Here is an 18236-nt window from a genome sequence, read left to right as displayed (position 1 = left end):
TCCTAGAGCCGTTGTTAATCGAAAACAACCTTCAGATATCTGTTCGTTACTTCCTGGTCCACGGTTGATTATGGGAGATTTTAATTCCCACGGTACAGGCTGGGGGGAACTGTATGATGGCAACCGTTCTACTATGATATATGACCTCTGTGACAACTTCAATATGACAATTCTTAACAATGGAGAAGTAACACGTTTGGCTGGTCCATCCTCAAATGCAAGTAAATTAGACCTCACACTTTGTTCTAACTCATTATCGTTGGATTGCACGTGGAATGTGATCCAAGATCCCCATGGTAGTGATCATAATATCATGATATCAATTGGACAACGTTCAAGATCGCGAATGAGGAAGCCATGTCGTCGGTAGAAGGGCTTCCACTGTTGGAGGAATATAACTTTCTCTCCAATCTGATCTTGAACAGTGCGCTTCGAGCTCAAACTTGGCCGGTTCCTGGAACGTCTTTCCGTAGGAAACCTCCTTCCCCTTGATGGGACCAGCAATGCACTGAGGTTTATCGTAAAAAGTCCGACGCGTTTAAGCTTTTCCGGAAACGTGGAACACCCGTACATTTCTAAGCGTATTCTTCTCTTGAACGCGAACTCAAGAGCCTCATCAAAGCCAAGAAACGCGGATACTGGCGGCAATTCGTGGACGGATTATTGCACGAAACGTCGATGAATACGCTTTGTAACGCGGCGCGAAGGATGCGTAACCGGTCTTCGAACAACGAGAGCGAGGAGTACTCAGATCGTCGATTCTCAAGTTCGCGCGAAAAGTATGTCCTGATTCCGTGCCGGCACAGATGATTCCTCGCGAAACGACGAATTTGGTAGACGAGATCAGTCAGCCTTTTTCAATGCTGGAACTCTCACTCGCGCTCCTATCGTGTGGCAATTCGGCTCCGGGGACTGATAGAATCAAGTTCAACTTGTTGAAGAACCTCCCAGACGTCGCTAAGAGGCGCATGTTGAACTTGTGTTGTTAGTTCCTGGAGCTCAACATTGTTCCGGATGATTGGAGGCAAGTGAGAGTTATAGCCATTAAAAAGCCTAGAAAACACGCTTCGGATCATATTTCGTATCGTCCCATCGCGATGTTATCGTGCATTCGAAAATTGTTGGAGAAAATGATCCTTTTTCGCTTGGACAAATGGGTTGAGGCGAACCACCTACTCTCAAATACTCAATTTGAATTCCGTAGGGGCAAGGGAACGACTCGAATGGTCTCGCGTTGCTTTCCACAAAAATTCAGTTGGCTTTGGCTAAAAAAGAGCAAATGGCTTCTGTATTCTTGGATATCAAGGGGGCTTTTGATTCAGTATCGGTTGACATTCTCTGCTTGAACGTCAAGCAGTACAGTTCGGTCTTTGCTCGCTCTGTCGAGTTGTTCGAAAGTTCCTAGTTTTTTCCAAACATTCGCAGTTTAATCGCGTAGTGCCGGTCGCTTCGTGTGATGGGAAGACAGCGCTCCCGGAGCAGGCTCCGTGAGAAAGCGGAAAAGAAGAACAGTGATGAGTGTAGCTTGAGTGTACCTATTTCGAATAGGTACGCTACTCTTCCCACCGATGTTGGGAATACCAACCCAGTCCCGGTGAAGCGGACGAAAAAGAGGAAGAAGAATCAAGGACAGTCCGATGGTACGAGCGGACGCGACGATGTTACCGCGACGAACGCCAGCGACATTGGTGATTTCGGCGACGCCATCGAAACCGAGAATTCTGCCGGCCCGAGTGCGGCGAAAGTCAAGCTTCCTCCACTGGTGGTGAAGGTAGTGCCTCTCAAGACGCTCATTGGCGATTTCGCATCGCTGGGCGTTGCAGCTGAGTTTAAGCTCGGCAGGATCGGCACCAAGGTGATGCTCCGTACGAAAGTGGAGTACGAGGTAGCCGTGAAATATCTGAAGGATTCCAAGGCGGAATTCTTCACGCACGACATCCCCGGTGAGAAACCCTTCAAGGTAGTCATCAGGGGTCTACCAAATGTTGATCCCAAGGCGATCGAAGAAGAACTCAAGGACCGGTACAAGCTGGCCCCAACCGCTGTCTTTCGGATGACGAGGAGAGACGAAAACGTGAACACGTACCCGGATTGTCTTTTCCTGGTGCACTTCCAGAAGGGATCGGTGACGCTGAATGCGCTGCAGGCTATTCGCTCAATATACTCCATCATCGTACGATGGGAGCCGTACCGTGGAGGCCATCGCGATGTGACCCAGTGCCAACGATGTCTGAACTTTGGACACGGCACTCGCAACTGCAACATTAAGCCACGCTGCAGCAACTGCGCTCACGAACACGCCACTTCTGACTGCCCTGCGGATGGAGCCGTGGCGTTAAAATGCGCCAACTGTGGTGGTGCACATCAAGGTTCTGACAGACAGTGCTCCAAACGCGAGGACTTCAAACGCATCCGAAAACAGGCGGCAACTAATAACCAACCAGGACGCAAGAAGGACAAAGTCCCGGCATTTCGGACGGAGGATTTCCCGCCTCTTCGTGCTCCTCAGCAAAGGCAAGCGAATCCGCGGGTGCATCCCACTCAAGCAACTTCCGGTGATTCTGCTGGCCAAAGCTCTCCATCCCCCCCCCCCCTGGATTCTGGAGACAACCAACAGCGCAAAACAACAACCCCGATCTGTTCTCAGCGGATGACCTGATGGAAATTTTCGTCAACATGTCCGGTGCTCTTCGTAAGTGCCGCAATAAGCCCGAACAGATCCAAGTGCTCGGTAAGTTCATCATCCAGTATGGCTTCTAAACCGCTAACTATCGTCACCTGGAATGCTTGCTCTGTAAGAGCAAAAGAGATTGAGCTTGCCGACTTCCTCCGCAAGCACAGCATCGACGTGGGCCTTCTAACCGAGACCCATCTAAAGTCCGGCGACAGCTTCTGGTTGCCTGACCACAACATTATCCGGCTTGATCGCACCAGCTCCAGGGGGGGGGGGTGTTGCGGTCGTCGTCAAGAAAGGAATAAAATACCACACTCTGTCCCATATCCGCACTTCTATCATCGAGGCCTTTGGGGTGGAGGTGAAGTCATCGACTGGATACGTCCAGTTCATTGCCATCTACTGCCCTCGACAGTGTGCCGCCAGCAGTGGACTAGCGGCTAAATTCAAGAAGAACCTGACCACCATCACCCGTACCGGTTCCCGCTTCGTAATCGGAGGAGATCTAAATGCTCGCCATGAGGCCTGGCGGAACTACCAGCAGAACCAGAACGGTCGTCTGCTGTTCGACCACTCGCAGCATGGGCTGTACTCCGTTTGGTTTTCGAATGAGCCAACATTCATCTCTCCGGCGGGCAACCCATCGACGCTAGACCTGTTCCTGTCAAATACCAGCTTGTCCAACCCGGTAGCCTTAAACGAACTCAGCTCCGACCACCAACCGGTGGTTGCTGAACTGGGCTGCAACGTGGCTCCTGCTTCAAGCCTGCGCAAGGACTACCATCGCGTAAACTGGGCCCAGTTTGGACGCGTGGTAGACAGGCACATCATCGACAACCCGCCGCTTGACACCGTGGAGGACATCGACCGAGCGTTGGAGGGACTCCACCAAGCCATAACCGTAGCTGATGAGGCGTGCGTCCGACGAGTTCCTGTGAGGGGTAAGTTTATTGCTATTGATTCACACACCCAACTTTTGATTCGCCTGAGAAATGTTCGTAGACGCCAGTTTTAGAGGACTGGAGATCTGGGCAAAAAACGTGAAATGGCCGATCTGAACAGGCAGATTGCTTCCAGAATGGACTCACTCCGAAATGAAAGTTTCGGGCGTGTTGTCCAGAATCTGGACGACCACTCCAGACCATTCTGGAAGGTAGCCAAGGTCCTGAAAAATCATCCCAAACCCATTCCACCTCTCAAAGTCGAAAATGATGACGATCGGCTTTTAATCACCCCACAGGAGAAAGCAAATGCGATCGGTAAGCATGTCGCTTCATCGCATTTGCTTGGCTCGACTATCCAAAGTCCGCTCGAAAACCAGGTTGCGCAATGCGTTCAAAACCTAGATGCCTCCCCTTGTGTTGTGCCTCCGGCGGATATGATTACAGTACAATAAATTTGCTCAGCGCTGAAATGCACCAAGAACATGAAGGCTCCCGGGTTTGACGGTATATTCAATTTGATCTTGAAGAGACTCAGCATGAAAGTGCAGTCTCTTCTAACCACTATCTTCAACAGATGTTTGGCACTGCACTACTTTCCAAGCATCTGGAAAGTAGCTAAAATCATACCAATCCGCAAACCCGGTAAGGATCCAACATTGCCTTCAAGCTACAGACCCATCAGCCTCCTTTCAGCGCTGAGCAAATTGTTCGAGAAACTCATTCTCAATCGTTTGCTCAAGTTTGTCGAGGAAAATAAAATTCTCCTTCCGGAACAGTTTGGGTTCAGAAAGGGGCACACCACCAATCACCAGCTAGTACGGGTGATGAATAACATCCGAAGTAACAAAGCTGTATCCAAGTCCACAGCCATGGCCTTGTTAGACGTTGAAAAGGCGTTTGACAATGTTTGGCATGATGGACTTGTGTACAAGCTTTGTAACTTCAACTTTCCTTTACATCTTATTATAATCACCCGTAACTACCTCCAGCAAAGGTCGTTTAAGGTATCGTTGAATGGTTGTCTTTCAGACACGTTTTCCATCCCAGCAGGTGTCCCGCAAGGCAGTCTGCTGGGCCCCTTGCTTTACAGCATTTACACTTCCGACATTCCTCCCCTCGGTGACGGTTGCGTGTTCTTCCTGTTCGCAGATGATACCGCAATAGCCGTCAAAGGAAGGATGCCTCGCGAAATAACTAACAAACTTCAACGATGCCTTAACGCCTTTGCTGATTATGCCACCACGTGGAAAATTAAAATCAATCCCTCCAAAACACAAGCGATCATGTTCCTCCATCGGCAATCGCCCAAACTGAAACCGGCTCCATCTTGTACTGTAATCATGGATGGCACAAGGGTTGAGTGGTCTTCCGAAGTTACCTATCTCGGGATGTTGTTCGATGAAAAGCTCCTCTTCCTTTCGCATGTAGAGAAAACTGTAATCAAGTGTTCTGCCTTGGTTAGATGTCTGTATCCGCTGATTTGCCGTAGATCCCGCCTCTCAAAGGTGAACAAACGGCGATCCTCTACGCAGCTCCGGTGTGGAAATCATGAACATGCTTTGATAAGCCATTTGTATATAGTAGGTTAGGTGTATATAGTAGTTGTAGTTGTAAATAGTAGTTATAAGTAGTAGACGCATCTGTGTCACTTGAAAATTCATACATGTAAACCACACAAACACAAAAAAATAAAGATCATTTAAAGTCAAAAAAAAAAAAAAAAAAAAGTCAGTATCGGTTGAAGTCCTTTCAGGCAAACTCCACGCTTGTGGCCTTTCTCCATTAATAAATAACTTTTTGTACAATTTGCTGTCAGAGAAAAATATGAGCTTTTGTCATGGAAACTCTACAGCTTCTCGATTTAGTTATATTGGTATCACCCCAGCGCTCATGTTTAAGCCCCCTTTTGTATAATTTCTACGTCAGAGAAATTGACAATTGTCTAAGTGACAACTGCACGTTGAGACAACTTGCAGACGACGGCGTAGTGTCTATGACAGGGCCCAAAAGGGTCGAGCTGCAAGGACCCTTACAGGATACCTTAGACAATTTGTCTACTTGGGCTATCGAGCTAGGTATCGAATTCTCCTCGGAGAAAACTGAGTTGGTCGTCTTTTCTAGGAAGCATAGCCCAGCACAACCGAAGCTCCAACTTTTGGGTAAGCCGGTCACTCATTCCATGTCTTTCAAATATCTTGGGGTCTGGTTCGATTCCAAATGCACTTGGAGATCCCACATTGAGTATCTGAGACGAAAATGCCAACAAAGGATCAATTTTCTCCGAACAATTACCGGAACATGGTGGGGAGCTCATCCGCAAGATCTTCTAACGTTGTACCGGACAACGATTTTATCGGTTTTAGAATACGGTAGTTTTTGTTTACAGTCGGCCACTAAAACTCACATCATCAAACTGGAACGTATCCAGTACTGTTGTCTTCGTATTGCGTTAGGATGCATGCACTCGACTCATACGATGAGTCTAGAAGTGTTGGCGGGCATGTTGCCACTATCGGATCGGTTTTCGGAATTGTCCCTCAGGCTCCTCACCCGTTGTGAAATTATGAACCCACTGGTAATCGAAAACTTTGAAAAGCTTCTTGAGCTGAACCCTCAAACTCGTTTTATGTCAATGTACTACGGGTACATAGCACAGGATGTCAGCCCTTCACAGCATAATCCTCATCGTGTATGCTTTTCCGACTTCGGCAATTCAGTTAGTTTTGATGTATCTATGACGCGGGAGATTCGTGGGATCCCAGAACATCATCGTTCCATGATTGTTCCGTCGATTTATGCTGCAAAGTTTGGCCAAGTTGATTCCGCAAGGTCGTTCTTCACAGATGGATCATTAATAGAGGCGTTTGGTATTTATAACGAATTTCATAGTGCCTCTCGAATGCTTCAAGCTCCCTGTTCCGTATATATTGCTGAGCTGGCGACTATATACTATACGCTAGAAACGATCGCCTCACTTCCACCAGATAACTATTTTATTTTTACGGATAGTCTCAGTTCTGTCGAGGCTATTCGCTCCATGAGGCCGGTAAAGCACTCCTCGTATTTTCTCATGAAAATACGAGAGCTTCTAAGTGCTTTATCTTTAAGATCTTTTGGGCGCTATGGAAGGTGATATTTACGGTCGACAAATCGCCTACGACAAATTTTTCTTCATTTATCGTCAACAGGCAGAAAAAATGGAGCGAAGGAAGTTTGGGACGATGGCTATTCTCGATCATCCCTAAGGTGTCGAAGAGTCCTTAGTTCAAGGGGTTGGATGTGGGTCGAGACTTCATTCATCTGATGTCTCGCCTCATGTCCAATCACTATTCGTTAAACGCTCACTTGTTCCGTGTTGGGCTGGGAGACAGCAATCTCTGTGAATGTGGACAAGGTTACCACACAGAAAAAAAATCTGAATTTTAACTATCGCGTAAAATCTCCCTTCGTTTAATTTTGAGCTTTACATGGCATAAACAGCGAAATCGTTTTCAAGCTTGCATACAATATTGCAAATTTATGCGATATTGCGCTTAAATTTACACGAAATATCGCATAAATTTATGCCAAATCTAGCGTTAATTTTATATGCGCTATATCTCGCAGAAATTTACATAAATTTTTCGAACGGTGCAGGACGTAGATCACATTATTTGGTCTTGTGCAGAGCATCGCGGAGTCAGATCTGAGCTGTACGATTCCCTTCGGGCTCGAGGTAGACAACCTAATGTTCCAGTTCGGGATATTTTGGGTAGACGCGATCTGGAGTTTATGAAACTTATATATGTTTTCTTTAAGAATATTAACCTTAGATTGTAGGTTTGACTAACCTTGTGTTTAGTTTTTGTTTTGTTCGTGTGGTTTATTTTTAATGTTCGTTTCTGTAATAATGGTATAATTACACTGTGGATACCAAATTGAATAGGAATAAGTTCATGTTTTAGGAATACTGAAATATTTGTATCGTAAATCATAACTCAAACCTCTTCCTCCCTCTCCCCATCCATACAACTGTAAATCTCTACTAACCTCGAGACAACTGCGAGTAATCGGTTCAGTTCCTTTAACTCTAGATTTAAGGCATCAATTATGTATAATGCAAAAGATAACTTGGCTCTGTAAAGTTTATTCGATTGAGCCTGTAGAAATAAATTAATTAATACAAAAAACACGTCATATGCGTGCGTGGCGCTGAGAAATTGCCAATATATATGTGCGCACGCTGCTTAGATTGACGACAATACGAATTGGATGATTTTCTAAATTCGAAAACATAATCCCGACAACAGAGTATATAACATTCGAAGCGCCCATTGCTACAGGACTTCAAACCGTAAAATCCAACTCCAAAAAGCATGCACTCCGAAGTGAAAGCATCTGATTCCGTGGTTACGATAATTCTACACTTTTCCAGTCTCGCGTCACATCACATCGTAAATTCAACGCTGAAAATCATTCATCGAGCTTAATTCTCACCCCACGGACGCACCCATCCGGTTTGCACCGTACATTGTTAGCCATATGTTGGCAACCTGGAACAGGGTCGCCAACCAAAAACCGCAGTTGATATTAAATTACCGCTTTTGTGGTTTCCGGGCTGTAATCCTATTTATATTATTTTACGTTCACACATGTACCCTTCGCTCCTTCTCCTCATCCCCCGTCAACTCCTCCGTTTTAACTGTGTCGGTCAACAAGTGGCGAGGGGGACTTTGGGCAACGCAAAATGGCGAAAGCGCTCATCAATCCATCGTGATTACGAGTATCGAACATACTGCTACTGCTGCACCAGTTACAATTTTATGTGTAACAGCTGCGGTGTCAATTCTAGAATTAATTCCCTGATTTGCGTCATTGTGCTGATCTCATCTATTGGAGTACCCCGTATTCATATGCGGTTGATTGGAACACGCAAATCGATCGCCAAGATTAAAATGTTTGTGCAGGGCATTCTTGCGGTTCGAAAATCGTTTAAAGCAGGTTACAAAGTCAGAGGGTGGAGGATTAAAATTGAGTTATTTGGAAAATGTTCTGAACTTGTGGATACATACAATTTTACAATTTCAGTACATGACATCCCTCCATTGCACCTGATGACAATCATGAAATTCATCGAGAGAAATCCTCCGGAATTAATGACATTTAACACTTCACTCAGCAACTCGTTGCACAATTCATCATGGTCCAACATCATCAGCACCCGACCAGGTCGGATATCAGATCAGCTTCTGACGAGCGAGGGTGGTAATGTGTTGACAGAAATTGGATACATATTAATTATGGAATAGGCCCAAAAGCAAACGTTCAGCAACAGGTCCTGGTACCGAAGACAGAGACTCCCTGTGTGATTTGAGCAAACAAGCAGCACACAATTACCCTAGAGGAGGGATGATCTTCGTGTCCTTGTGCAACTGAAATAATCCGTTCATCTTCTTCATGAACCACAAACACAACCCTTGGGCTTTCGATGCAGTTGGTCAATATGGTATCATTTATCCACTTATCATACTTCAATAAGGCGAATGAGATTAAGTAAATTTACACTAATTTCTCGATTCTCTAAGGCGAGAAGTGTAACATTGAGAGGCTTGAATGCAAAGTGCAACCTTCCAGAATAAGTACGGCCTCCAGTTATATCTCATGCATGTGTAAAGCGGATTTTGCAACCGCAAACGGTTGCCAAAAAGTCCAAATATATTCCACTTACTGAGCGGAGAAATCGTAGCACAAGTCAGGGCGAATAGTGGAGTACACTGTTCCACTTCCGTTCCTTTGAATGAATTCCTGATGGGTATCTGCATTGCAGGCCGATGATGACGATGCTGACGACGACGATGGGGCCACGGAGTAAATGTATAACATTCCTAGAAGGCTGAAAATGCTGCTGCTGCCAGTGTCATTGGGAATCATTTTTCTCGGAAAGGACAAACTCATTGGATCGGTACGAATCTGTTTCAAGGATGAAGAAGATATATTTGCATTCCGTATTTATTTCATTTCCGATGAATTTTTACGTTTCTGGAGAAAAATAGAAACCTAACAAGTTTTCGTAGGTTGTTGTTCATTTTGCGTGGTTTTCTTAAGAATTTTTTTCTATTTTGTGATATTTGAGAAGTGCTAGGATTATTTTTTCAAGGCTACGGTAGTTGAAGTAAACAGCTTTTGCTGGAAAATTACAACAGAGTGTGTCGAGTGAAACATCATTCACAGGAAATAAAAAAAAGAACAAAGTCGAAACAAAGTGTGTTTGCCGACCAGGCACCATACCGAAGGCTTTCATCATCAGAACAACTTTGTCCGAGATAGCAGCTTCCTAGACGTATATTTCAAGTTGTTTCAGTAAAATTTCACAGAAATCTGTGAAATAATCTTAGAGGGGAGGGAGAAGTAAAGGTTGAACACGAAAAAATCCTGACACATTATAAACGCTGCCATTAAGGTATTTTTTGAGTAAAATTGTTCTAAATTTCACTGAATCAAGCTAAAATATACACGGAAATGAAAACTACCCAAAATTGGTTTCTTTTGACTCAACTTTGGCATTGGCATTGGTTGTTAGGATAAGTTCATTTGTTTACATTGAATAGGCTGAATTTATAAAGAGACAATCGATTATCTGTCAAAGTCATAGGAAAAGATATTCCAATCGAGCAGAAGACCTGTCAAATGGATAAGATTTTTTTTTTGTTAATTAATTTATTTGTATAGGCTCAATCGAATAAACTTTACAGAGCCAAGTTAGTATTTTCTTTATACATTATAAATGCCTTAAATCTAAAATTAAAGGATTTGAACCGATTACTCGCGGTCTTCTCGAGGTTAGTGGATGACAAATGTTTGGATCGGGAAAAGGAAAATGAGATTTGGAATATGATTTATAATTCAAAAATTTCACTATTTCTTAAACATATACCTAATCCTATCGACGTAATTTCTGTAATTTTACAATTATTACAGAAACAAATCTACAAAAAAAAACACACACACACACAGACACACAAAATACAAACTAAACACAAGGTTAATCAAACTTACAATCTATGGTTAGTATTCTTAAAGAAAACATATATGAGTTGCATAAACTCCAGATTGCGTCTAGCCAAAATATCCCGAACTGGAACATAAGGTTGTCTACCACAAGCCCGAAGGGAATCGTACAACTCGGATCTGACTCCACGGTGAACTCAGCACATGACCAAATAATGTGATCGGCGTCCTGGTTGTAACGTTGTTCATCTATTTCGATTAGTTTTCCATATGAATGCGGTTTATTTGTTTAGGATAGGTTTCCAATTAAAGGTAGATCCATCTCCAATGCAATATATTGAATTTATAGCATGGTTCGTTTATTTAATAAATTGCTATAAAATGGTATAATATTTAAATTTCAATGCCTCTTTTCCAATGCAACTTCAAATGTATATCAACACTAGGTTACCAAGTTATAGAATAATGTTGTTTTTCGAACGAAATGTAAGATAGCGTTAGTGCAAAAACGAACATTCTAGAATGTGATAGAAATGTCAAATGTCATTAGCAGTCGACATTGGCCATTTCCTCTAAAAAACGAGGATTCTTCTCGTTCACTTAAAGTTCATAGCAGCTGGTGAGCAGATGTCTTATTTAAAAATTCTTCTCAGTGATCTCCGTTTTAGTTTCAATTAAGTTAAAGTTTCGTAGAAACAAAGCCAAGAAGGCAAAATTTTCCTGCTCTGTGTGCAGTCTATTGAAAATAACAAAGTGTTCGTCCAACGAGCACTTTATATACAGGCTTGATTCCTGTCACGACACCACACACTCACGTGTTGACCGCCATCGCTCGTATGCTCGTTTCGGCCCGCCGTGATCGGTAGTTAAACGGAGTGCTGGTTTCCAATCATCTTAAGGTAACGTCCGAGTGCTTGGGGGTCTTGTGGGAAGGTTTCATTTCGTCCCGTAGTGATCGAGTAGTGGTAGTTCGCGAGGGTCACTCGGCGGGGCACGTTGGCCTTCTTGCAGGATTTCTGGGTTGCTCTGGACGGCCTGCTAACCTTGAAATCGAAAGCTTTCGTCCAGCCGCACCACCTCCGCACCTTTAGTTCGGCCCTCTTTGAACGCATACGAGCCCTCCGAGGTTGGTGAATACCCACCCTACACCACCTTGTCAGCAAAACATCGCCGTGGTTCGATGGACCCCTCGACCGTTCCCGTACCTGCCGAGAAGTCAACGCCAGCATAAACCCTGCGCAGGTACGTCATCAATATGGCCATTACACTAAAACATTTACACGCCACACACACAAAGTTCAACCCGAATAGAGATCTCCAAGCGCAATCTCACAAACACTAAAATCCAACATTCATATATAAAAATGAAGAAGAAGAAGAACCAAAAAGGTATCGCGATATCACAACTACTTAAAAAGGTAGCACGCGGTCTCACGCACACTTTTTTGCATCTGGAGAATGTGTGGGCTGAATATGCCATAGTGTAATATGGGCTGAAGTTGGGTCCCCCGACCATATGGCTCGATGAGATTGTGTGTGTGTGTGCGAACTCTACACAGTCAGCCACGCACTACGACGATTGCCATGACACGGGGCTTTCCACATCCAGAACCCGAAGAGGTAAGACGTGTCTCCGGCAACAGCGCGCTGGGTGATTCCTGAGTGGCAAATGGATCTTCCAATTGGCTATATCCTGCCAGGTTTTTCTAATTCGTACAACAAAAATTTGGAACCTGTCTTTTGGAAAATAGTTCGAACTCATTGAAACATGCACAAGCTACAAGGAATCACCCAGCGGCAAAGAAAAAGTTATATAGTGAAATTCGAGGTTATGTTTGGCACGTGTTCTCTAGAGTCCGGATTCAGGGAAAGGAAAGTCGGCGGAATAGCACGTCCACTACACGAATAAGACGATTTTGAGAACTACCAAATGCCTGTGTGAGTCGCGGAACCACAATCGATCGAGTAAAGTGAGTCAAAATCAGAACAAATCGTGTTGGAACCGCTAACCTAAAAGCGAGTCGAAACCGCTGAAAAGAAAGCGAGTCTGAATCACAAAATCGTGTTGGAACCGTTGAGTTAAAAGCGAATCGAAACCGCTGAATAAAGCGAGTCGGAATCACTAACGCCTGTGAAAAAAGCGAGTCGGAGCCGCAGCACAAAAATCGTATCGAAACCGCTAATCGAAAAGCGAGTCTTTACCGCTGAAAAAAAATGAAAAAGAGCGCTTCGGAATCGCTAACCGAAAAGCAAACCAAAACCAATGAAAGGAAAGCGAGTAAATAATGTCCGTAGCGGAATAGGACGTCCACGACCGAAACCCGAAATACTGATTCTAAGAACAGTCAAACCATTAACCTCGGTCTCGAAATTAAAGGAAGCACTTTCTTTTTTTTGGCAAAATCTTGACATGCGTACACATCTCATTGTCTCTTACAGATACTGCGTAGCAAACTTCAAAGTCAACACCGATCCAAGCAGTAGGATTGAAGAAATGGCATGCAAGAAGCGATATATCCTAGCGGCGGATTCTGCCGAAACAGACGGTAGCAACATCGAGCTTGCCTGTTTCGAGGAAGTACGCTCTGACGAAACTGGAACTGAAACCCATTCTGACGACAACAAACCGGATGAAGACGACGCGTCTGGTTCTAGCTCCGCCGACGAGGACGTTGATTCCGATCAAAGTTCTACCGACGATGAAAGCGAAGACGAGGCTCCCAAGCGTGACTCTAGCAATCATGAAAGCCGCCCAACCTCGGAGTCAGATTGTCATGCGCCGGACTTGCGAGGTAACAAGAAGCCCAACTCACCCACGCAGGAGAACACGGAAGGTCACCGGAAGGTCAACACCGTCGCTAGCACCAGCTCGGCCGCGAAAGACGACGACCGCGACCGTATGGACCGCATGGAAAGAGCTTTGATCGGATTAACTACACTAGTAACGCGGATGGAGTCATCAATCCAACCATCGTCTCCACGCCAACCCGAAACGACCTGGAATTTTCCACGCCCTTCAACCAGCACCGGAGCAACACCGCTAACAATCCGATGGGACAATATAAAACCGTTCCCGAGCGGCGTCCCTGCCAATAGGCTGTGGGAAGAGTGGAACAGGTATATCAATACCTTTGAGATCGCGGCCACGCTGAGTAACGCGAATGACCCCGCCACGAGGACTAATCTGTTGTATCTCTCCATGGGACCGGACTTACAAGAGATCGTTAGTGCCGGCAAACTGTGTCCGGCAAACCTGGATGACGTAAACTGCTTCAAGGCCTTCGTTGAGAACATAACGAATTACTTCCGCGGAATGACGGACATGGCAGCCGAAAATGAGGCGTTTATCCGCATGACGCAAGGTAAAGATGAGACCGCGGTTGCCTTCCACGCCCGCCTCATGTGTAAGGCAAGGTTGTGCAATTTCAAGCTCGATGAGCAAGAACGCATGGTGCAAGCTCAGCTGCTACGCGGTTTGAGGAACAAGGAGATAGTCAAGATGGCTAGACGATACGGACATGCACCAAACATCATCGTCCAGGCAGCAACCCGCGACGAAGCTTACGAAGCGGAAACTGTTCCGCCCGCGGAGGAAAATGTGTTCCAGGTAAGCGACCGAAACGCCCCGAACCACGGACGCAACAGGAAGCCCGACAGGAAGCGTAAAAGTTTGAAGGAACGGGATGACGAACCATCCATGAAACGTCGGCAACAAGACCAAGACCAGCGATGCGAGAAATGCAATTTGACTTACCACAGGAAGGGTGTTTGCCCAGCGCTACGGAAGAATTGTAACTACTGTCGTAAACGCGGCCACTTTGAGGCGGCCTGCCAGAACAAGAGAGTACGTGCTGTCCGATTCAAGCGAGAGGATCCGGAGAACGACCTGTCCGAAGATGACGAAATGGAAGACCGGAAGGTACAGAAGAATTGAATCGATTTTAGATTACGATATTGAATTAAACGAATGATATCTTTGCCAAATCGTACCTTTTTCTTTTCCCTTTTTTAGTGCGTTAACGCTCTCTCGTTGGAGGACACTTTGATTAGTTGTAGTTTGGAGTCATCGAGTCCAATCTGTTTCTTAATCGATTCCGGCGCTGACGTCAATATTGTCGGTGGGCAGGATTGGGAGCATCTGAAGCGAGAATTTGACTCAGGCAAAGCAAAACTCAAGATGGTTGAACTACCCAAAGGGGGAATACACGCTTATGGCTCTAAAGATTCAATGGTTGTGGAATGCTCTTTCCAAGCAAAGATTACTGTAACGGCTGCTACTAAGCCATCTGTTACTGCTACATTTCACGTCATACGCAAGGGAAATAGGTCGCTTTTAGGCCGATCGACGGCCAGTGACCTGCGGTTACTGCAGGTTGGTACAGCTGTCAACAATTGCGAAGCCTTGAGCGACGAGGGTGAGTTTCCGAAAATGCCCGGAGTCACGGTCAAGTTCAGCGTGAACAAAGCGATCGCCCCAGTGAAAAATGCGTATTATAACGTACCCGCCGCATACAGGGAGGCAGCAAGACAAAGGCTGAGTGAAATGGAGAAACGCGGCATAATCGAAAAGGTAACTGCAGCACCCAACTGGATCAGCGGAATGTCAGCTGTCCCGAAAGGGAAGACCGATTTCAGATTGGTGGTGAACATGAGGGCACCGAATAGAGCCATCAATCGAGAATATTTCCGGCTCCCTCTTATTGAGGAGATGAAGGTCAAGCTCCATGGAGCACGATACTTCTCGAAACTAGATCTGAGTAACGCGTTTCACCATCTTGAGCTGTCGAAGGAATCGAGGGACCTTACAACCTTTCTGACCGAAGAAGGGATGTACAGATTTACCCGCCTCATGTTCGGAGTCAACTGCGCTCCCGAAGTGTTCCAGCGCGAGATGACGCGTATATTGAAGGACGCAGGGAATGTAATCGTGTACATCGACGACGTACTAATATTCGCGCAGACACTAGAGGAGCTCCGACGGTCCGTTGCTAAGGTTTTAAATATCTTGAGGGAAAATAACTTGACCCTGAACACAGCAAAATGCGAGTTCGACCAAACTAGGATCAAATTCCTGGGGCACGAGCTGGATGCTGATGGGTTCCACATAGATGAGGACAAGATCAGCAGCGTACGGAACTTCAGAGAACCGGCAACACTCTCAGAGCTTAGAAGCTTCCTGGGGTTGGCTTCGTTCGTCAGCCCATACCTGAAGAACTTCGCGAACAATTCAAGTCCTCTGTGGGCCGCGACAACTTCGAAAACGTGGACTTGGGGACAGAAAGAAAAAGAAGCATTCAACCTAATCAAACAGCAGATCGTAGAAAATACAATAGCACTAGGCTATTTTTCCGAGAAAGACAGAACAGTGCTATATACCGACGCATCACCGGTGGCTTTGGGCGCCGTGTTAGTCCAAGAGAGCGACGGACACGCACCAAGAATAATAAGCTTTGCGTCGAAATCCCTCACTGCTACCGAGAGGAAATACGCCCAAAATCAACGTGAGGCACTCGGCGCGGTTTGGGCCGTCGAACACTTTTCGTTCTTCCTCCTCGGGAGAAGTTTCACTCTGCGCACGGACGCACAAGGTGTGGCGTTCATCTTGAATCGCAATCGGGAAGAATCCAAGCGGGCGCTTACCCGCGCCGATGGTTGGGCGCTTCGGTTGAGCCCGTACAATTATGCTGTGGAATACGTACGGGGTCGAGACAATATTGCCGACTCCTCATCAAGGCTGTACTGTGGTGATGATGCCCCTTTCGACGAGGATTCCAGTCCATGGCAGGTCGCTTGTCTGGAGGCAAACTGCGTTGAATTTCTAACCGAACATGACATCAGAATCGCTACCGCAGCAGATGATAAACTCCAAAAAGTGTTGAATGCTCTGGACACCGGTAAATGGTCTACTGATCTGCGAAGGTATAAAGCTGTGGAAAACGATCTGAGCATACACGATGGCATCCTCATTAAGACGGGTTGCGCTGTCATACCGAAATCCCTCCGGACGAAGGCCCTTCAGGTTGCGCATGAAGGCCATCCGGCAGCGCCTAAAATGAAGAACATAATAAGACAGCGTGTCTGGTGGCCCGAAATCTCAAAAGACGTTCAGAAGTGGGTTGAAGGTTGCAGGACGTGTGCCATTAACGGGAAACCTGAAAAACCAACCCCGATGGAACGGATTTTTATGCCCAAGACCGTTTGGGAAACGATAGCCCTCGATTTCAACGGTCCCTACGCAAAGTTTGGGGGGATTTCGATCCTCGTAATCGTCGATTACCGGTCTAGGTACATCTTCGCCAAACCGGTAAAGTCCACCAACTATGAGTCCGTTAGGAAAGTACTTGATGGCGTGTTCGAAAGAGAAGGATACCCTAAATGCATCAAGACCGATAATGGGCCACCGTTTAGCAGCGAGGATTATAAAACTTTCTGCAGGAAACGGGGAATTCACACGGTTTATTCTACTCCCCTATTCCCACAGCAAAATGGGCTGGTGGAATCATGTATGAAAGTGGTTAACAAAGCGATGGTTGCGGCATCCTCCGATAACACAAATTTCACCGAAGAGCTGCGTCAAGCCGTTAATGCGCACAACGCAGCCTCGCACAGCGTTACGAAAGTGCCACCGGAGGAAGTAATGCTTGGCCGTAAAGTTAAACGCGGTCTTCCTCTTTTACAGCACGCAAAAGCATCATTCGACGAGGACCTTCTCGAAAAAACCGACCGAGAATCGAAGCTATCGGGTAAGCGGCGCGAAGATGCCCGACGTGGCGCACGGAAGTGCAAGGTAAAACCCGGAGACACAGTTATCGTCGAACGACACACACGCGCTAAAGGAGACTCGCGGTTTGCCCCCAAACGATACACAGTAATTCAAGAAAGGAACGGTAGCCTTACGCTGAATGATGATGACGGACAGGTACTGAAACGGCATGTCTCTCAAACTAAGAGAGTGTCCTCTTGGCGCAGCAACAAACCAGCAGACACCACTCAATCTCGGCCAATCCCAACGAAACCGCTAGTGACAACGAGCACGGATACGATGCGGACATTGAAGGCACCAGAGGCTACACGAACAGCACGGGAAAGGAAGGCTCCATCTCATCTGAGCGATTATGTTAGATTGATCGATAGTAACACCACCAGATAATCTGTTGATCCGCCTACAATTAAATTAAATCATCTACGTAAAATACACTTTTTCCTTCATAACTAATTTCAACCATTTTTGATATGGAAACAAATCTGGCTCGTTTAATTTTGAAACTTACGTCGAATAAACAAAATCCTCCCCACTCACTTACGCGACCAACGCGAGTTGTTTTGTTTTGGAAAATTTGACAGTTTGCAAATAAAAGGGAATCTAGGCTACCCAGTGTAAAATTTCTGGGTGCGCTGCGTCTATGAGGTGAATGAGCTGGTGTGGCAATCGAATAGAGATGTGGTGCGGTGAAATAAATTCTACTAACTTTTATTTCTTCTTTCATGAACTGTGCGTTGCGCAAAAAAAACTTCTCGCTCTCCTACCGCCGTTTTCGCTGTAGAAGTGCGAGAAATTACGAAGAAACGAGCAATATTTATTTTACTGTGAGAGTATGAGCCATATGAGGCTTTGAATTTCAAGTATTATA

General features: G+C 45.7%; 1 protein-coding gene across 1 annotated transcript; it reads left to right on the top strand.

Moving 5' to 3' along the window:
- The first annotated feature begins 1858 nt into the window (after nt 1-1858).
- On the top strand, nt 1859-17727 carry LOC135701465 (uncharacterized protein K02A2.6-like). The gene is made up of 6 exons (XM_065222275.1): nt 1859-1960; nt 2117-2187; nt 13045-14524; nt 14618-17239; nt 17285-17524; nt 17575-17727. The coding sequence occupies exons 1-6, from the start codon at nt 1859-1861 to the stop codon at nt 17725-17727; spliced, it is 4668 nt and encodes a 1555-aa protein (XP_065078347.1).
- Nucleotides 17728-18236: the final 509 nt, after the last annotated feature.

Source organism: Ochlerotatus camptorhynchus, unplaced genomic scaffold, assembly GCF_037179485.1.
Source record: "Ochlerotatus camptorhynchus isolate MF236.1 unplaced genomic scaffold, CSIRO-AGI_Acam_v1.1 ptg000162l, whole genome shotgun sequence".
NCBI classification, from domain to species: Eukaryota; Metazoa; Arthropoda; class Insecta; order Diptera; family Culicidae; genus Ochlerotatus; species Ochlerotatus camptorhynchus.
This window is presented reverse-complemented; position numbering and strand designations above follow the sequence as displayed.